Source organism: Geotrypetes seraphini, chromosome 6 (assembly GCF_902459505.1).
Source record: "Geotrypetes seraphini chromosome 6, aGeoSer1.1, whole genome shotgun sequence".
Classification (NCBI taxonomy): domain Eukaryota; kingdom Metazoa; phylum Chordata; class Amphibia; order Gymnophiona; family Dermophiidae; genus Geotrypetes; species Geotrypetes seraphini.
The window spans coordinates 195217582-195234408 of NC_047089.1; the positions used below are offsets into that span (position 1 = coordinate 195217582).

Consider the following 16827-nt stretch of genomic DNA (forward strand, 5'->3'; position numbering starts at 1 on the left):
TCTCCTCTTTAATATCGCACTGGAGCCCCTCTTAATTGCTCTTTGAGCCAATGTCAACATCTCTGGATATAAAATGGGTGCCCATGAATTCAAAATCTCAGCCTATGCAGACGATGTACTGATATACGCTTCTCCTTCATCTCTCCCACACATTTTACAGGTGATTCACAGTTACTCTAAGATATCCGGCTATAAACTCAACCTCTCCAAGTCTGAAATCATGCCTTTAAATTGCCCGGAAGCATGGATTTCAATGGGCGAGAGAGAAGATGAAATACCTAGGAGTATATTTTGGTCCTTCTATTGAGAACACGCTGACTCTCAACTCAGATAATATCCTTCAAAAGACTAAAGCACTATTAATGCTCTGGTCCCTGCTAAAATTATCTTGGTGGGGTTGTCTTGACACAATAAAAATGATGGTTTTACCGGTCATTACATATGTTCTTAGTATGCTTCCGTGTTTACTACATAAGTCCTTTTATAAGAAAATTAAGTCTCTTCTTACTGACTTTTATGGAATCATAAGAATCCTTGTATTGGTCTACAGAAGCTTAAATGTATGAAACAGGATGGTGGAGTCTCCTTCCCAAGCATATACGACTATCACATATCTTTTCTACTAAGACATGGAGCCAAATGGAACTATGCCCTGGAAGCCTCACAATCACCTCCTTGGCTGCTACTGGAATGCCCCTGAAATATCTACATGCTATGAGCAAATCCGTGCCGGTGGTATCAAACCCCATTATGCTTGCTACTATATCTGCAATACATGAGGTTGATTCCTTCTCAGAAATCAAATAGGAGTCCTCTCACTAGTTCCCTTGTGGAATAATTCCAAAATTTGGATACAAAATAATTTAGTGTCATGGAAAGTCTGGCAAAAACCATGGTATCTGGTATGTAGGTCAACTGTATGATGGTCGGAAGTGGTACACTTTTGCTGATATCTGCAGGACTTTTAATCTTCCTCCATCACAGTTTTTTCAACTTACCCATACTATAAAAAAGGATCTTCTGCCATCTTCCCCATGTCTAGGATATCCAACATATTTATCTATATGTGACAAGTTGCTACTTCAGTGACACGAAGCTTCTCAATGGTACAAATTGCTTCAATGTCATAAATACATAGAAACATAGAAGATGACGGCAGAAAAGGGCTACAGCCAATCAAGTCTGCCCACTCTGCTTACCCACCCCCTGTCTATGCCCTAATGACCCAATTTTCTTATCTTGACCCTCTTAGGGATCCCACATGGGTATCCCATTTATTCTTAAAGTCTGGCACGCTGTCTGCCTCGATCACCTGCACTGGAAGCTTGTTCCAATGATCAACCACTCTCTCTGTGAAGAAATACTTTTTGGTGTCACCATGAAATTTTCTGCCCCTGAGTTTGAGCGGGTGCCCTCTTGTGGCCGAGGGTCCCTTGAGAAAGAAAATATCATCTTCCACTTCGACACGTCCCGTGAGGTACTTAAATGTTTCGATCATGTCTCCCCTCTCCCTACGTTCCTCGAGAGTGTAGAGCTGCAATTTGTTCAGTCTCTCTTCATATGAGAGACCCTTGAGCCCCGAGATCATTCTGGTGGCCATCCGCTGAACCGATTCAATTCTGCACACATCTTTACTGTAATGTGGCCTCCAGAATTGCACACAGTACTCCAGATGAGGTCTCACCATGGCTCTGTACAACGACATTATGACTTCAGACTTTCGGCTGATGAAACTTCTATTGATACAACCCAATATCTGCCTTGCCTTAGATGAAGCCTTCTCCATTTGATTGGCAGTTTTCATGTATGCACTGATGATTACTCCTAAATCTCGTTCTGCTGAAGTCCTAGTTAAAGTTTCTCTGTTCAAGAAGTACGTCCTGCATGGATTTCCGCTTCCGAGGTGCATGACCTTACATTTCTTAGCATTGAAGCCTAGCTGTCAGGTTGAGGACCAACTTTCCAATGTAAGCAGGTCCTGCACCATATAATTCTGTAAACTGCATTCACTTACTATATTACATAGTTTGGTGTCATCGGCGAATAGTGTTATTTTACCTTGAAGCCCTTGAGTTAGATCCCCTATGAATATGTTGAAAAGGAGTGGACCCAGGACCGAGCCCTGCGGCACTCCACTGGTCACCTCCGATGTTTTAGAGAGGGTACCATTAACCACCACCCTCTGAAGTCTGCCACTCAGCCAATCATTGACCCATGCAGTTAGTGTCTCTCCTAACCTCATCGATTCCAACTTGCTTAGCAGCCTGCGGTGTGGGACACTGTCAAAAGCTTTACTGAAGTCCAGGTACACGACGTCCAAAGACTCTCCCAAGTCCAACTTTCTTGTTACCCAGTCAAAGAAGCTGATGAGATTGGATTGGCAGGACCTACCCTTGGTGAATCCATGCTACTGGGATCCCGAAGATTCCCTTCATTCAAGATCGTGTCCAATTTGCTTTTAATTAGTGTTTCCATGAGTTTGCACACTATTGATGTGAGACTCACCGGTCTATAATTCGCAGCCTCTGCCCTGCAACCCTTTTTATGCAGAGGAACGACATTAGCTAATTTCCAGTCCAGGGGAACTTTCCCCTTACTTAGGGAGAGATTGAATAGTTCAGCCAACGGTTTCGCCAGGACATCGCTCAATTCTCTGAGCACTCTTGGGTGCAAATTGTCTGGTCCCATGGCTTTGTTCACCTTGAGTCTTGCCAGTTCACTGTAAACTCACCTGGTGTGAACTCAAAATTCTGAAACGGGTCTTCTGTGCTTTGTGTTGCCTTCAACTGCGGACCGTGTCCCGGTGCCTCACAGGTGAAGACTGAGCAGAAGTATTCATTCAGTAGTTCAGCTTTATCGGAATCTGCTTCCACGTAACTTCCGTCCGGTCTTCTAAGGCGTACTATCCCGCCTGTGTTCCTTTTTCTGTCACTAATATACCTGAAGAAGGATTTGTCCCCCTTTTTAATGTTTTTTGCCAGAATTTCTTCTACTCGAAGTTTTGCCTCCCTAACTGCCTTTTGACCGCTGTAGACCTGGTCCTATATTCTACCTTTGCCTCTCTTTTCTCCGTGCGCTTGTAGGAGAGAAACGCTTTTTTCTTCTCCTTAATGAGGTGCGAGATCTCCGCGGTGAACCATTGGGGTTTATTGTTTCTTTGTCGTTTATTTACTGATTTTATGAAGCGGCTAGTTGCTTCATGTATGGTTGATTTCAGTGTTAACCACTTAGCTTCTACATCATCGGTCTCCGCTTGGTCCTGCAGCGTCCGATGGATGAAATCTCCCATGCGTGCGAAGTCTGTGCCCCGGAAATTGAGTACCTTTGTTTTCGTGTTTGATCTAGGGAAGCCTTTCCTAAGGTTGAACCATACTATGTTGTGGTCGCTGGAGGCTAGCGTATCTCCTACTGAGACCTCTGAGACGCTTTCCCCGTTGGTGAGTACCAGGTCGAGGATCGCCTGGGCCCTAGTGAGCTCCGTTACCATTTGTTTGAGACGTGCTCCCTTTATGGAGGTTAAGAGCCTCCTGCTACCGCTGGTTGTCGCTGAAAATGAGTTCCAGTCTGCATCAGGCATATTGAAGTCCCCTAGCAGTACAGCTTCTCCTCGTAGAGTGATATTCTCTATGTCTTCAATTAATTCTGCATCCATGTCTTCCAGTTGTCTTGGGGGTCTGTATACCACACCTAGATACAGGCATTTTTCTCTGCCTCTTGCCAGGTTTACCCAGAGGGACTCCCCGGTGTACTTGACATCTGTGATCCTGGTGGTTTTGATGTCCTATTTAATGTATAGAGCTGACAAACCTGACAAAGGGCTGCGAGATTCCTGGAATACCGAAGTAGATATGACTATCGATGATGACTGCTGGTCTTCCATTTGGTCTAACATCCGTAAGGCCTTTTACTTCTCATCCTTGATACAATCAGCTTTCTTCACACTTCATAAAGCATATTGGACTCCAGTTCGTGTTGGTAAACTGGTTCCTCCTCATTCTAATATATGCTGGTCGTGTTAACAGTATACCCGAGTCGCATAGACATATGCTGTTTGATTGCCCCTTGCGCAAGACATTCTGGAGCCAAATCTGGGTGACCATTGAAGACATAATATCCGTCAAGCAGACTTTAACCTATATCATAGTCATATTTGGTGCAGTGGCGATTTCTCATCCACTTTCTGAACTGGTATTGCTGCTACTAAATGGTCTCTTGACTATGGCACTCAAAGTGATTCTATTAAATTGGAAGAACTTATCTGCTGCTACCTATTCCACCTGGTGGTCCTATATTACTGTTACCATAAAATATGAATGGATATTTGCTGAGACATATGGCTCTCTGGGAAAATTTCATGAAATATGGGATTTGGTCTCAGACTTTTGTTCATCTCGATATCATTAATGCTTTTAGGATACTCATGTTATAACTTTTGGATATTGTCCTTATCATCCTATACATGTGCTACCTGCTATTTTGTATGCTGTTTGCACCATATTATGGAAGGCACCTTTTCTATATTTTCCTGTTTTACTGCTGCTGACTGTAGAGTTATTGCTGTTTGTTTTACTGTTTTGATAACTGACCGACACTGGCATATTGTATGTAATTCTATTACTGTTATACTTATACTGTTGTTTGTTTCTGATTTGTTTATATACCAATAAACATATTGAACTTAAAAAAAAAATACACAAAGCACACTGTTTGCTTTTCAGCATTCATTCCTACCAGAAAACAGATAACCCCATGCAAATGCAGGACCAAAAACTAAAAGTATTAATATTTACAAACCCTAAGATGCAAGACTCTGCAAGCAGTATAACCCCAGAGGAAAAGAAGCAAATGCATTTCTTCCTGAACAGACAGCAGATGTAAATCAATCACTAAATAAAAAAAATAAAAGCATTCCCTCTATTGTTGTCTCTCTCCCTCCATGCTGTGCCTTGCCTTCTGGCCTGCCCCGCGGTGCTATCTTCGAGCTGGCCCGCGGTGCGATCAATGCAGCGTCTTCAGGCTGGCTCTCTGAGTGCCACAGTGCACAAAGCTGTGGGTAATGGCTCCTCTTGTGCATCCCACGCATCATCTAGAAGCCTTCTCTCTGACGTTAAGACGTCAGAGAAAAGGCTTCCAGTTCTGGCGCAGGACGTGCATAGGAGCCTTTTCCCATGGCTTTGTGCACTGGGAAACTCAGGGAGCTGGCCCGAAGATGCCGAGTTGATCGCACTGTGGACTGGCGGCTGAAGAGCACTGTCTTGGGCCCGATGGATGTGCCAACCCTGTGGATCGGCAGAAATATTTCTGTGGACCGGCACTGGTCCACGGACCGGTGGTTAAAGAACACTGCTCTAAACCACACATTTCCATCCATCTAGACCACAGGAAATGTCTCTGCTTTCGGATAGCTCATCAGCATTACCAGTACAAAGTTCTGCCTTTTGGCCTAGCTTCCTCTCCAAGAGTATTCACAAAATGCCTAGTGGTCATAGCAGCAAATCTCTGGACTTATGGTCTCCAAGTATTTCCCTATCTAGACGATTGGCTAATAAAAGCCACATATCCTCAGGCAGTTGGTTTGGCAACCAGACTGACCATAGATTTTCTTCAGCAACTCAGATTCAAAGTCAACTTTCCAAAGTCTCAACTTCAACCCTCATAACTTCTTCGGTTTATAGGGACCATATTAGATACCAGTTACGAGCTTATCTTCCTCAACAGAGACAAGACACTTTAATTCATCTTTGCAATAAAGTCTCCACTCTGCAAATACTTTCAGCCTGACAGATGATGTGACTCATAGACCACATGGCGTCCACAGTCCATGTTACCCAATTCACTCACCTACATCTCAGAGTGCTCCAGTGGTCCATAGCATCTCAATTGTCTCAAGCCTTGGACCCCTTATCCAAAAAGATCAATGTCACTTCACATCAAAAATCTTTTCAATGGTGGATAAACCCTGTCAATCTTTCCAGAGGTTTCTTCTTTCAGATTCCCCCACATCAAAAAAGTTCTTACCACGGATTCATCCATATATGCTTGGGGGGCTCACCTGGACGGCCTCAAAGCACAAGTTATTGCAATTCACAAGAGAAGTGTGATAGAGTGGGGCTGCTTGCTCAGGAGAAGGGTTGCATAGCCAGTCAGACAGACCACACTCTGGGCATTTAAGAAAAAAAACTTTTATTCAACAGTAGTGCAGAGCCTGTTTCTTCACAGACTCCTGTAAGGTTGTGTTCTTCAAATAAAACAGTCTTTCTCAAACACAAGTCCCCTTCTCCAAAGGCCATGCCACATCCCAAAGTTTTTATTCCTTGTGTAGGGAACAGTTAGGCAGCGTTATGTCCCAGTTCTTAGCAGGCACTAGAACAAAGGCAGGGTTGTTAAATGCAGTAGAGTCTTACTTCCTACAAACTCGGTCAGTGCAGGCCCTTCAACCAGCTTCTCCAGCACCTAGGTTCCCTCTAGTACACACCTCTCCTTCTGGGTCTGGCTCTGCCTTTTAAGTTCCCCTGAGTCATTTCCTGGTTTCCTACTTTTCTCCCTGCCCCCCTCCCTGGGAGAAACTCTTTCTCAGTGCTGCTGTGATTGTGAGACAATTTAGCCAGGAGGGGGAGTACCGGATTTTCCTGAGGTTTATTCTGAGTCTGAGCAGCAGTATCAAGCAGGGGAAGTGGCAGGGTTTCATACACTCTGTCACATAACCTCCCCCTCAGCTCAGCCATGTCTGGGTGAGCGTCTGCTCCCTGGGACTCTACCACTTGAGACAAAAAAAGCTGCATTTATGTGTTCTCGGCCTGGCCAATGTCTTATGTCAAAGTTAAAGGCTTGTAGCCGTAGAAACCACCTCATTATCCTGGCTTTGGAGTCTTTATGGCGGGCTAGCCATTGAAGTGGTGCATGGTTGGTGACCAACAGGAAATGCCTTCCCAGGCGATAGAATTGTAATGTCTCTAAGGCCCATTTAACGGCCAAGGCTTCTTTCACAATAGTGGAATAGTTCTTCTCCCTCAGAAAAAGTTTTCGGCTGATGAAGGCGACTGGTTGCTCTTCCACATTTATTTCTTGCAAGAAAACCGCCCCCAGGCCAACTTCAGAGGTGTCTGTTTGGACTACATAGGGCCGGTTAAATTCAGGGTTGATGAGGATGGGTTCTGAGCAAATATCCACCTTAAGTATCTAGCATGCTTTTTCTAGCTCAGGGGTCCACTGGATGGCATCAGGAGTTCTTTTCTGCAGCAACCTGGTCAGGGGTTCGGCCTTTTCCGCAAAGTCGGGTATAAATCTTCGGCAGTACCTTACTAAGCCTAAAAAGGCATGGATCTGTTTCTTTGTTTGAGGTCTTGGAATATGGTTGATGGCATTCACTTTTTGCAGTTGGGGTTTGACCTGGCCCCGGCCTACTACATATCCTAAGTACTGGACTTCGTGACTTCCTAGGAAACACTTTTTGGGGTTGGCAGTTAGATCAGCTTTTCTTAAGCTGTGCAAAAAATCTTCAACTTGAATCAAGTGCGATCTCCAGTTGGCACTATAGATTACATTGTCATCAAGGTAGGCTGCTGCATATTCTTGATGGGCTTTCAAGTGATGATTTACCAAGCATTGAAATGTACTTGTGGCCCCATGAAGGCCGAAAGGGAGGACCATAAATTGGAACAGGCCCTGAGGAATAGAAAAGGCAGTCTTCTCTTTGGCAACAGGTGAAAGGGGTACCTGCCAGTACCCCTTAGTTAGATCCAATGTGGAAATGAGCTAAGTCTTTCCTAGTCGTTCGATCAGTTCGTCTACCCTAGGCATAGGGTAGGTATCAAATTTGAGCACTGTATTTACCCTTCGGAAGTTAATGCAGAATCTTATACTGCCGTCGGGCTTAGGTACCACCACTATTGGAGAGTACCAATTACTCATAGACTCTTCAATATTTCCCAGTTGTAACCAGTGTTCCCGCTAAGGTGCGCTGGCCTGCGCACGCGCACAAAATATTACATCGCAGCGCAAAGTTTCTCTTCACAGCGCACACACGCGTCGCAAAGGTAAGGGGAGGTAAGGTAAGGGGACGCATTGGGGGGATTGCACTTCCCCACAATTGCCATGCTTCGGTTCCTCTTCTTCCTTCCTTCCTCCCCCCCCCCCCCGCGGGACCCTGCGGCACCATCAACTCTTACTCCCTCTAATGTCGGCCCTGCAGCTCCAGACTTCCTCGCACCTTCTCCCCTCCCCCTTTGGATCGCTATTATTTTAAATGTTATAGCCGCGGAGCTGTATCCATCAGTGGAGATGTCTAACCTCGGCCTGCCCCGGAACTCTTACTGCAACAGTGACTTCCTGTTCCTGCCTAGACGGGCGGCTGCTGCAGTAAGAGTTCCGGGGCAGGCCGAGGTTAGACATCTCCACTGATGGATACAGCTCCGCGGCTATAACATTTAAAATAATAGCGATCCAAAGGGGGAGGGGAGAAGGTGCGAGGAAGTCTGGAGCTGCAGGGCCGACATTAGAGGGAGTAAGAGTTGATGGTGCCGCAGGGTCCCGCGGGGGGGGGGGAGGAAGGAAGGAAGAAGAAGAGGAACCGAAGCATGGCAATTGTGGGGAAGTGCAGAGCTGCAGGGAAGAGTGTTGCGGTACCCAGCTGGAGGGAGAAGGAAGATGAGGGAGGGAATTAAAGGATATGCCAGGGCTTGGAGCGTAGGAGGAAGGTATGCCAGTCTAAGGGAAAAGGAAGGGGGAGATGTGAGAGCATGGAGGGGGAGCGAAAGATGGAAGAAAAGGAAAGGAGAGAGATGCCAGAGAATCAGGGAAGGGGAGATACCAGACTATGAGGAGAGGTGTGGGAGAGGGAAGGCGAGGAGAGAGATGCCAGACCAATGGGGTGAAAGGAGAGATGGAAGGGGGAGGCATACAGTTTCTGGAAGGGGCATAGAAGGAGAGAAGATGCCATATAGGGGAAGAGAGACGGCAGACAGTGAATGGAAGGAAGAGAGTTACAAGAAGATGAGGAAAGGAGAAACCACAGAAGACAAAGGTAGAAAAAAATTTCTATTTATTTATTGCTTTAGGAGACATGTGTCACTGTTTCTGTGAAGCATTGTATGCAGAGTCCAGCTTCTTGCTGGTTCAATTTAACCTTTGTCTATGTATTTTTATTTTATCCCCCCTTTTACAAAACTGTGAAGCGTTTTTAGCACCAGCCTTGGTGGTAGCAGCTCTGATGCTCAGAATTTTATGAGCATCAGAGCTGTTACCTCCGTAGCTAAAATCCACACTACAGTTTTGTAAAAGAGGGAGGGGTTAGTTTGTGATTACATATTCCTTACTAGGCGAAGGTGTTTTCTGTGTTCTGTGTGTTTTCTGTTAGGATTGACGGTGTAGGATTGATCTGTGCTGGTCTGGCTTGTTTAGTTTTACAATGGGTGTATTGATGTACTGCTCACTGCAATATGTAAGATGCTGCCTTTTCCTAGGTACTCATGTGTGACGTGTGGTTTGTTACTAAAAATCATGTTTTTCTTACAGATGGGGGGGGGTGCCAAAAAATGATGGGCCCCGGATGTTACATATGCTAGGTACGCCACTGTATGTAAAGATACCAGAAAGCTGGCGTAGCAAAAACTTCTAAGTTTTGAGTATTTAACCCTCCCACAATCTCACGGGCACTCGTTTCAAGTTTATTGAGATTTTGATTTAAACGCAATATCAAATATTTTCAATGCGTATAACAAAAATAAATTTGGGGAAATAAATAAAACCATTTGAACCAGTGTTCCCGCTAAGCTGCGCTGGCGTGCGCTGGCGCACAAAATATTACATCGCAGCGCACACGTTTCTCATCACAGCGCACGATCGGAAGAGGCGTACGGCAGATGGCAGGGCGGCGAGAGGAGAATCGGGCGAGTTGGCTCATAACTTGCTGGCGCCCGATATTTTTGGCTCACGGTGAAAAAAGTTTGCTCACAACACCCGCCCGCTTAGAGGGAACACTGGTTGTAACATATCTGTAACCTCCTTCGCCACTGCCTGTTGTTGTGACTCAGAAATCCGGGAGGGAGATTGTCATACTACCACCCCAGGATCCATGACAATCTCGTAAATGGCCAAATGGGTCCGACCAGTTATGGTGGAGAATGCATCTTGGTTCTGATACACCAGTTTCTCCAGATCCTTCCTCTAGTCAGGGTGAAGTTGATTTGCAAATGGTACATGGGCTGAGTCGGGTACTACCTGGCCCTCTGGGCCAAAATTGTCCAGTTGGACTAATGCTGATGTAACCGGGATCCATTTTTTAACAAATTAACATTATATAGTTTGGTTTTGTCCCGCTTGTTCGGCTGAGCCACTTTATAATTCACTGAACCCATCTGGGATACCACTTCGTATGGGCCTTGCCATTTACACAGGAGTTTACTCTCTGAAGAGGGCAGGAGGACTAAAACTTTATCCCCAGGTTGGAAGACTCTCAGCATGGCCCTAGTATTATAGGCTCGTGCTTTTCTCTGCTGGGCTTCCTCCAAACATAGTTTAGCGATTTTCCCCACTTTCCTCAACCGCTCTTGCATCATGAGTATAAACTTGGCCAAATTCCTTCCCTAAATTGGCTCTTTCTCCCAGGACTCCAGGACCACATCTAGAATTCTGTGGGGCCTCCTTCCATATAGTAGCTCAAACTAGGAGAACCCTGTCGAACTCTGGGGTACCTCCCAGATAGCGAACATCACATAGGGGAGTAGGGTGTCCCAGTTCTTTTCATCCTCTGAAACAAACTTCTTGAGCATCTGCTTGAGGGTTTTGTTAAACCTCCCAACTAGGCCTTTCAATAGAGTGCATACTGCTTCATTGTCCTAGACATGAAAGAACTGCCTTGGTCCATTAGTATTTCTTTGGTGATGCCCAGGCGGGCAAACATTTCCCATAAGGCCCTTGCTACTGTTGTGATTTTCATGTTGCGTAGAGGAATAGCCTCTGGATATCTGGTGGCATAGTCCAGTATAACGAGAATGTATTTGTTGCCCTGGGTGGTCCACTCCAGGGGTCCAACAAAAAGTCCATGGCAAAAAGTCTTGAAAGGTACATCGACTAAGGGCACAGGCACAAGAGGAGCTGGTGGAACCTGAACAGGATTGCTCACTTGACAGGTTGGGCATGACTAACAGAAGAGGTCTACCTGTTTATAAATGCCGGGCCAGTAGAACCGAGCTAGAATACGTTGATGAGTTTTATCCTTTCCTAGATGACTCCCTAACATATGACTGTGGGCCAACTGTAAAACTTTATTTCTAAAAGGTTGTGCCAGGGGTCTCTTATCCACCCTGTACACCAGATCCTGTTTAATAATAAAATAAGGAGTGGCTGGTTTACTTGAGGTTTGGGGTCCCACAGGATTCCCATCTATGGCCACTACCCAGGACTCATTCTTGGCCTGTGCCCTTTTGAATCCCTCTGAAGTTCCCATCTTAGTCTCATTAAGAGGAGCATCCCCTAGGTCCTCTTCTGCCGATATCTCACTCCTGGGGTCAGAGATCAGGTCCACCACTGCTACCAGGGCTCTGGAACTTGGTCCTTTTAACTGCAGCAGCCTTTAGCTGCACGCTACTCTCCTCTTCTGAGTCACAAAGATGTCTAGATCCTCCCAGGGGAAAGTCTCAGCAAAAGTTTCTTCCTTATTGTTGGGGAGTCCGGCCAACACCTGAGTCCAGGCAACCCCCAATTTCGGGAAGTCCCTTCCCAATATTACAGGGTATGGTATCTAGAGCAAAACGGCTGCCCCCACCTGAGCTGACCCAATTGGAGTTGTGAGGTGTATTTGGGCTATGGGATACTGGCGCTATCACCATGTACACATATTAATACCACCATTTTAGCATAATCTATCCGAGAGCGATCCAGATCTCTTCAGATTAGGGTTTCCATGCTCCCAAAGTCTATGAGAGCTTGAAGCAAATTCCCTCTCAGCTTTACTTCCATTATCGCTCCCTTACTCGGGGGTTGAGCAGTTTCCTCCCTGTTACAGGAATGGGCAGCGAAGTTAACATCCATTTTTTTTGGTGTATTGTAGGACAAAATGGCCCCAACCCCCACAGTTGAAACAGACCGATGCAGGGGCAACAGCCTCTTGCTCCCTTTGAGGGGGCAACACCCGAGAGGCTCCAAAACTTCTTGGGGTAGTTTCCCCTGGAGAGCCAGAGTTCCGGATTGAGTCGGGGCCATCCCATCTTGACTCTGGATTTGGTGGCTTCGGGCTTGAGCCCCATGGCTGGAGTCTTGGTTGCCTGGCTTGGACAATGCTCCGCCGATTACTGGGGCTCCCAGCAATTGGTTGTTGGGGGTTCCCTCAAGACCTGGCTGCGCCTGGTAATATGCTTCAGCAGCCTTGACCGCACTTTCAGGGGTTAAGTCTGGGTGTCGGACCCACTGTTACATGGGTAGAGGCAGGCCCTCCAGGAACTCCTCAAGGAGTATCTCCTGGGCTACCTGCAGTCCAGTCCTCTCCTCCAGCTGAAGCCACCTCCACTCAACCTCGAGCTGGAAAAAGTAGCTTTGAGGGTTCTCTTTCCCCTGTAAGCGAGCCTTCCGAAACCTCTGTCGATAAACTTCCGCCGTGCACCCAGCTCTTGCCAAAATTGCTAGGCCTATGGAACTGACATCCTGGAAAGCAGTTTGGCTGCTGCCGATAAGCAAGTTGCCTAGATAAGCTGTCCAGATATTTTATGGCCAGCTTGCCAAATGAGCCACTCTCTCAAAGTTGGTTAAAAAATAAGCTGCATCATCCTCTGGCACCATTTTCTTCAAAACTGTGGCTGTGCTTAAAGAATCAATGGACTTAACTTTAGCTTCAGGGCAAGGTGAATTGTTGAGTTATTCAAATTGTTGTTAGATATTCAAATGCAGGTGATCATCGCTCCTACCGTCTCTACCAGTCCCTTTGCTGACATTGAGCTAGCTGTTGTTTCGCCTTCAAGCTGCGTCAGGGTTGTGGATCAATTTTTACGGCGCTTAATTTTCATGCTCACCGTGGCACCTGAATATCTAACATTCAACTCTCAACAATTCAACCTGCCCTGAAGATAAAGTTAAGTCCTTTGATTCTTTAAGCATTGTAAAGTGTCTAAGATTTGATTCTATGCGGGCAGGAGGGGGAGTATGAGCCAGTGAGGTTAATTCCCTTTCTAGTGCAGTTGTTAAGCTTTACAACGCACAGGGATCTGAGGCTCTTCCCCTTTAATTAACAAGACAAGGGGGTTTTTTGGCTGCAGAAAAACACTACCAATTGACCCTGAAAAAGGCATTATTTACTCTTGAGGAACTCCTCAGATAGGTTTGTTTGTGTCTTCCCTCAATCACAAGCTGCCTCAATTTTGCTCCAGACAATTGCTTTTGCCTCTCCTCAATGTCTCAAGGCAAATGCATTCCTTCTGGATTGGAAGAACAAATTTCTAAATGCATATCCACCAATCCCTCTCATTCTGAGGACCTTGGTCAAACTCAAAAGAGAATCATGATCCTAATAGTTTCTCAATGGCCCAGAAAACCTTGGTTCTCCCTTTTACTTTAGCTGACTGTCAAGGATCTGATTCCACTACAGATCTTTCCATCTCTACTCACTCAGTCACAGATCCATGTTACATCCCAATTTGAAGTCTCTATACTTGACAGCTTGGTACCTTTTGGTGTAACTTCAACAGATTTTCATCTCATTCATCCTGTTCAAGCCACTATTGCTGATTGCAGAAAACCATGTACCCAGAAAGCTATCAACAGAAGGGTGACCCATCAAAAGTGCACTGAACATTGGCGCACCGACAATCATGCCCAGATGTTTGTGTAAAGGACAAATGCGCACCGCCTATCAGGCCTTCCCATTTGCACTCTGGGGGTGTGTGGGGAACCCCCACTTCACTTACAACTCCTTGCGCTTCCGTTGAGGGGGGTCTAGGGGGGAAACCCCGCAGTACACTTAAAACATACATACATTTGGAGAGCATGAGTTTTAAGTATACTGAGGGGTTCCCCCCAGACCCCCCTTCAACAGAAACATGAGGGGTTCTAAGTGAAGTGGGAGGTTCCCCCCAAACCCACCCTCAGAGTGCAAATGGGAAGGCCTGATACCGGTCACAGGGGCGGCACTCATTTCTTCTGCACGCAAATGTCGGGGTGTGATTGTTGGCACGCCAATGTCCGTTGTGCTTTTGAAGGTGTGCCCACAGAAGTTGACACATTTTACCTCTTGGTGTTCTCTTTATCACCAAGAACCTTCATCCTCCTCTGGATTACCCTCTCCATCTTTCCACTTCTAGCCTCAAAACCACTTTAATCAGAGTCCACCTCAGGGTTATTAGTGCTTTCTATGCTCCTGTCAACAATAAACCTCTGGCCACTTATCCTCTTGTTTCCAGGTTTATGAAAGGGCTTTTCAACTCCAAGCCTCTGCTGAAATCACCTCCGGTTGTCTAAGATCTTAATGTAGTCCTTGCTAAGTTGATGAAACCACCTTTTGAGCCACTAGCATCTATTCATCTCAAGTTCCTCACTTGGAAAGTAGTTTTCTTGATTGCAGTCACTTTTGCTCGTCGAGTCAACAAACTTTAAACATTGGTTTCCAATCCACTGTATACAGTATTTCATCATGACAAGGTAGTTCTTCATACTCATCCTAAATTCCTTCCAAAAGTTGTCATGGAATTTCATTTCAATCAATCCATTGTACTTTTTTCCAAAGCTTCATCCTCATCTGGGAGAAGTAGCTCTTCATACTACCTACAAAGGACTAAACCACACAGGACTTCACTTCAATTGTTCATCTCCTTTGATCCCAACAAATTAGACCAACCTGTCACCAAGAGAACTATTTCCACATGGCTAGTGGCCTGCATTTCTTTCTGCTATGCTCGGGCTGGGTTGCAACTTGAGGGACGTGTTACAGCTCACAAAGTTCAAACGAGGGCAGGCTCAGTGGCTTTCTTACAATCCGCTACCATTGATGAAATTTGCAAAGCAGCCACTTGGTCCTCAATCCACACATTCACATCTCACTACTGTCTAGAATCCTATTCCAGACGAGATGATCATTTCAGCCAAGCAGTGTTACAGAATCTATTTTATTCTTAATGGCCAACTCTCCCTCCATCCCATTGCAGTAAGCTAGGGAGTCCCACATGTGAGAATATGATGCTTGCTTGTCCTAGGATAAAGCACAGTTACTTACCATAACAGGTGTTATCCGGAGACAGCAGACAAATATTTTCACATCCCTCCCATCTCACCTGGTTGGCTTCTTAGCTTGCTTATGGAACTGAGGTACTGTGAGCCCTCATCAGGTGAGAAGGCACTTGCATATGCGTGGTATTGGCAGACAGAAAGCTTTTTAAGCTCTTAAAGTGCCAGTGCACTTTTCATTGTCCGTACTGGGCTTTGCGGATTATGTCACCCAAATGTGAGAATATCTGCCTGCAGTATCTGGATAACACCTTTTACGATAAGTAACTGTGCTTTGTGGCCCATTGGCAGGAACAAAACCATTCCTTAACAGATCTAAGGTTTTTGTGATCAGGCAGTTTCATTCTTATCATGGGGGTAATATCTCTCAAGTTCTGACTTATCATGAGGAACATTTGATCTATGCTTGGCACATTATTAGCCCAATTGGGCTTAATAAAGAGACTGAATGGACTGTGTTGTGACAACAGGTGCCATGAGGTCATTGTTGATGATGCTGATGAGGTCATCACATCAGGTTGCCATATTAAGTAGGGCGTTTCATATCCTGATCGGTATGAAGATCTGTTATTTTTGTGGATTATATTGAAAAATGTTTTTGACAATTTGATAATGTGTTAAGAATAATATTGTTCATGTTTCCTTTAGGATCAAATTCTTCCTCCTGATGAAGCAAAAGTGAAACACAATCTCGTTTGGGGAAGAATACTGCAGAGCTTTATTTGGAAAGTGGATTTTGGGGAACATTTTGTTGAAGACTTTAGCTAGTTTGAAAATAGATATGAATTTTTGAAAAATTCTTTTTGAAAATTTTTTTGTGTTTTGGGATATATGTTTTTTTTATTGGGACACATGGTTGAAGAAAAATTATATATACTGGCACCAAAATCTATTAAAATACAGTGATTCCAACCCCTGCTCTACCTTGTGGTGAAGATTCTAGCAAGATAAGTGATATTTTATATCAACATTTGTCTATTTAGTATTATTGGTAATAGGGAGATGGTGCTTTGATGTTATTTATAACACTGTGAATCACACTGCTGCCGGCATGTTAGGTGTTAGTTTGAATGAGTACTATTATTCACATTTTTATTAGCATATTAGTTCTATAGTGGAACAGATCTTATTTTGGATATTGAATATTAATTAAAAGATCTTATTAAATTCTGTTTCCTGTTACTATTTTCACTTGATTATTAATAGTGTAACCAGACATGGCCACGGATGGTGCTCAGGGATTGGGAGGAAAAGGGGACACCACTGTCTTCCTCTCTTTCTCTCCACCTGGGCCACACGCTGATTACACCGGGCCTGGGGTGCCTCCCAGCATGAGGAGGGCCTGACCGAGGAGGAGCGAGACAGCAGTGGCAATGCGAAGCTCCAAACAGGGTTCCCAGCACCGCTGGCTTCACGTTAGGTGAAGCCCTGACTGAGTGAGGCTGCTGGACCCCTGATAGGGAAGGTAAGCCCTGGGGTTGGGCTGCGGGGATCTTCTCTCCATACTCTTTTCCTGGGAGTGCATGGATGCCCGGGATCCTCTTCCACTCGCTGACTAGGAGAGAAGGGGAGAAAGAGGTCCATGCTTCAACACCAGGCATGCCATGTGGAAGAAGCCCC

General features: G+C 45.4%; 1 protein-coding gene across 2 annotated transcripts in view; it reads left to right on the forward strand.

Annotated features, from left to right (window-relative positions):
* The window catches only part of LOC117362044 (disintegrin and metalloproteinase domain-containing protein 9-like), a 202136-nt gene extending 185885 nt beyond the window's left edge, over positions 1-16251 (forward strand). For both annotated transcript variants that reach the window (XM_033947779.1, XM_033947778.1), the window contains exon 5: positions 15856-16251. In XM_033947779.1, coding sequence (XP_033803670.1) covers positions 15856-15975 — 120 coding nt within the window. In that variant the 3' untranslated portion in view covers positions 15976-16251. The remainder of the gene's footprint in view (positions 1-15855) is intronic.
* Positions 16252-16827: the final 576 nt, after the last annotated feature.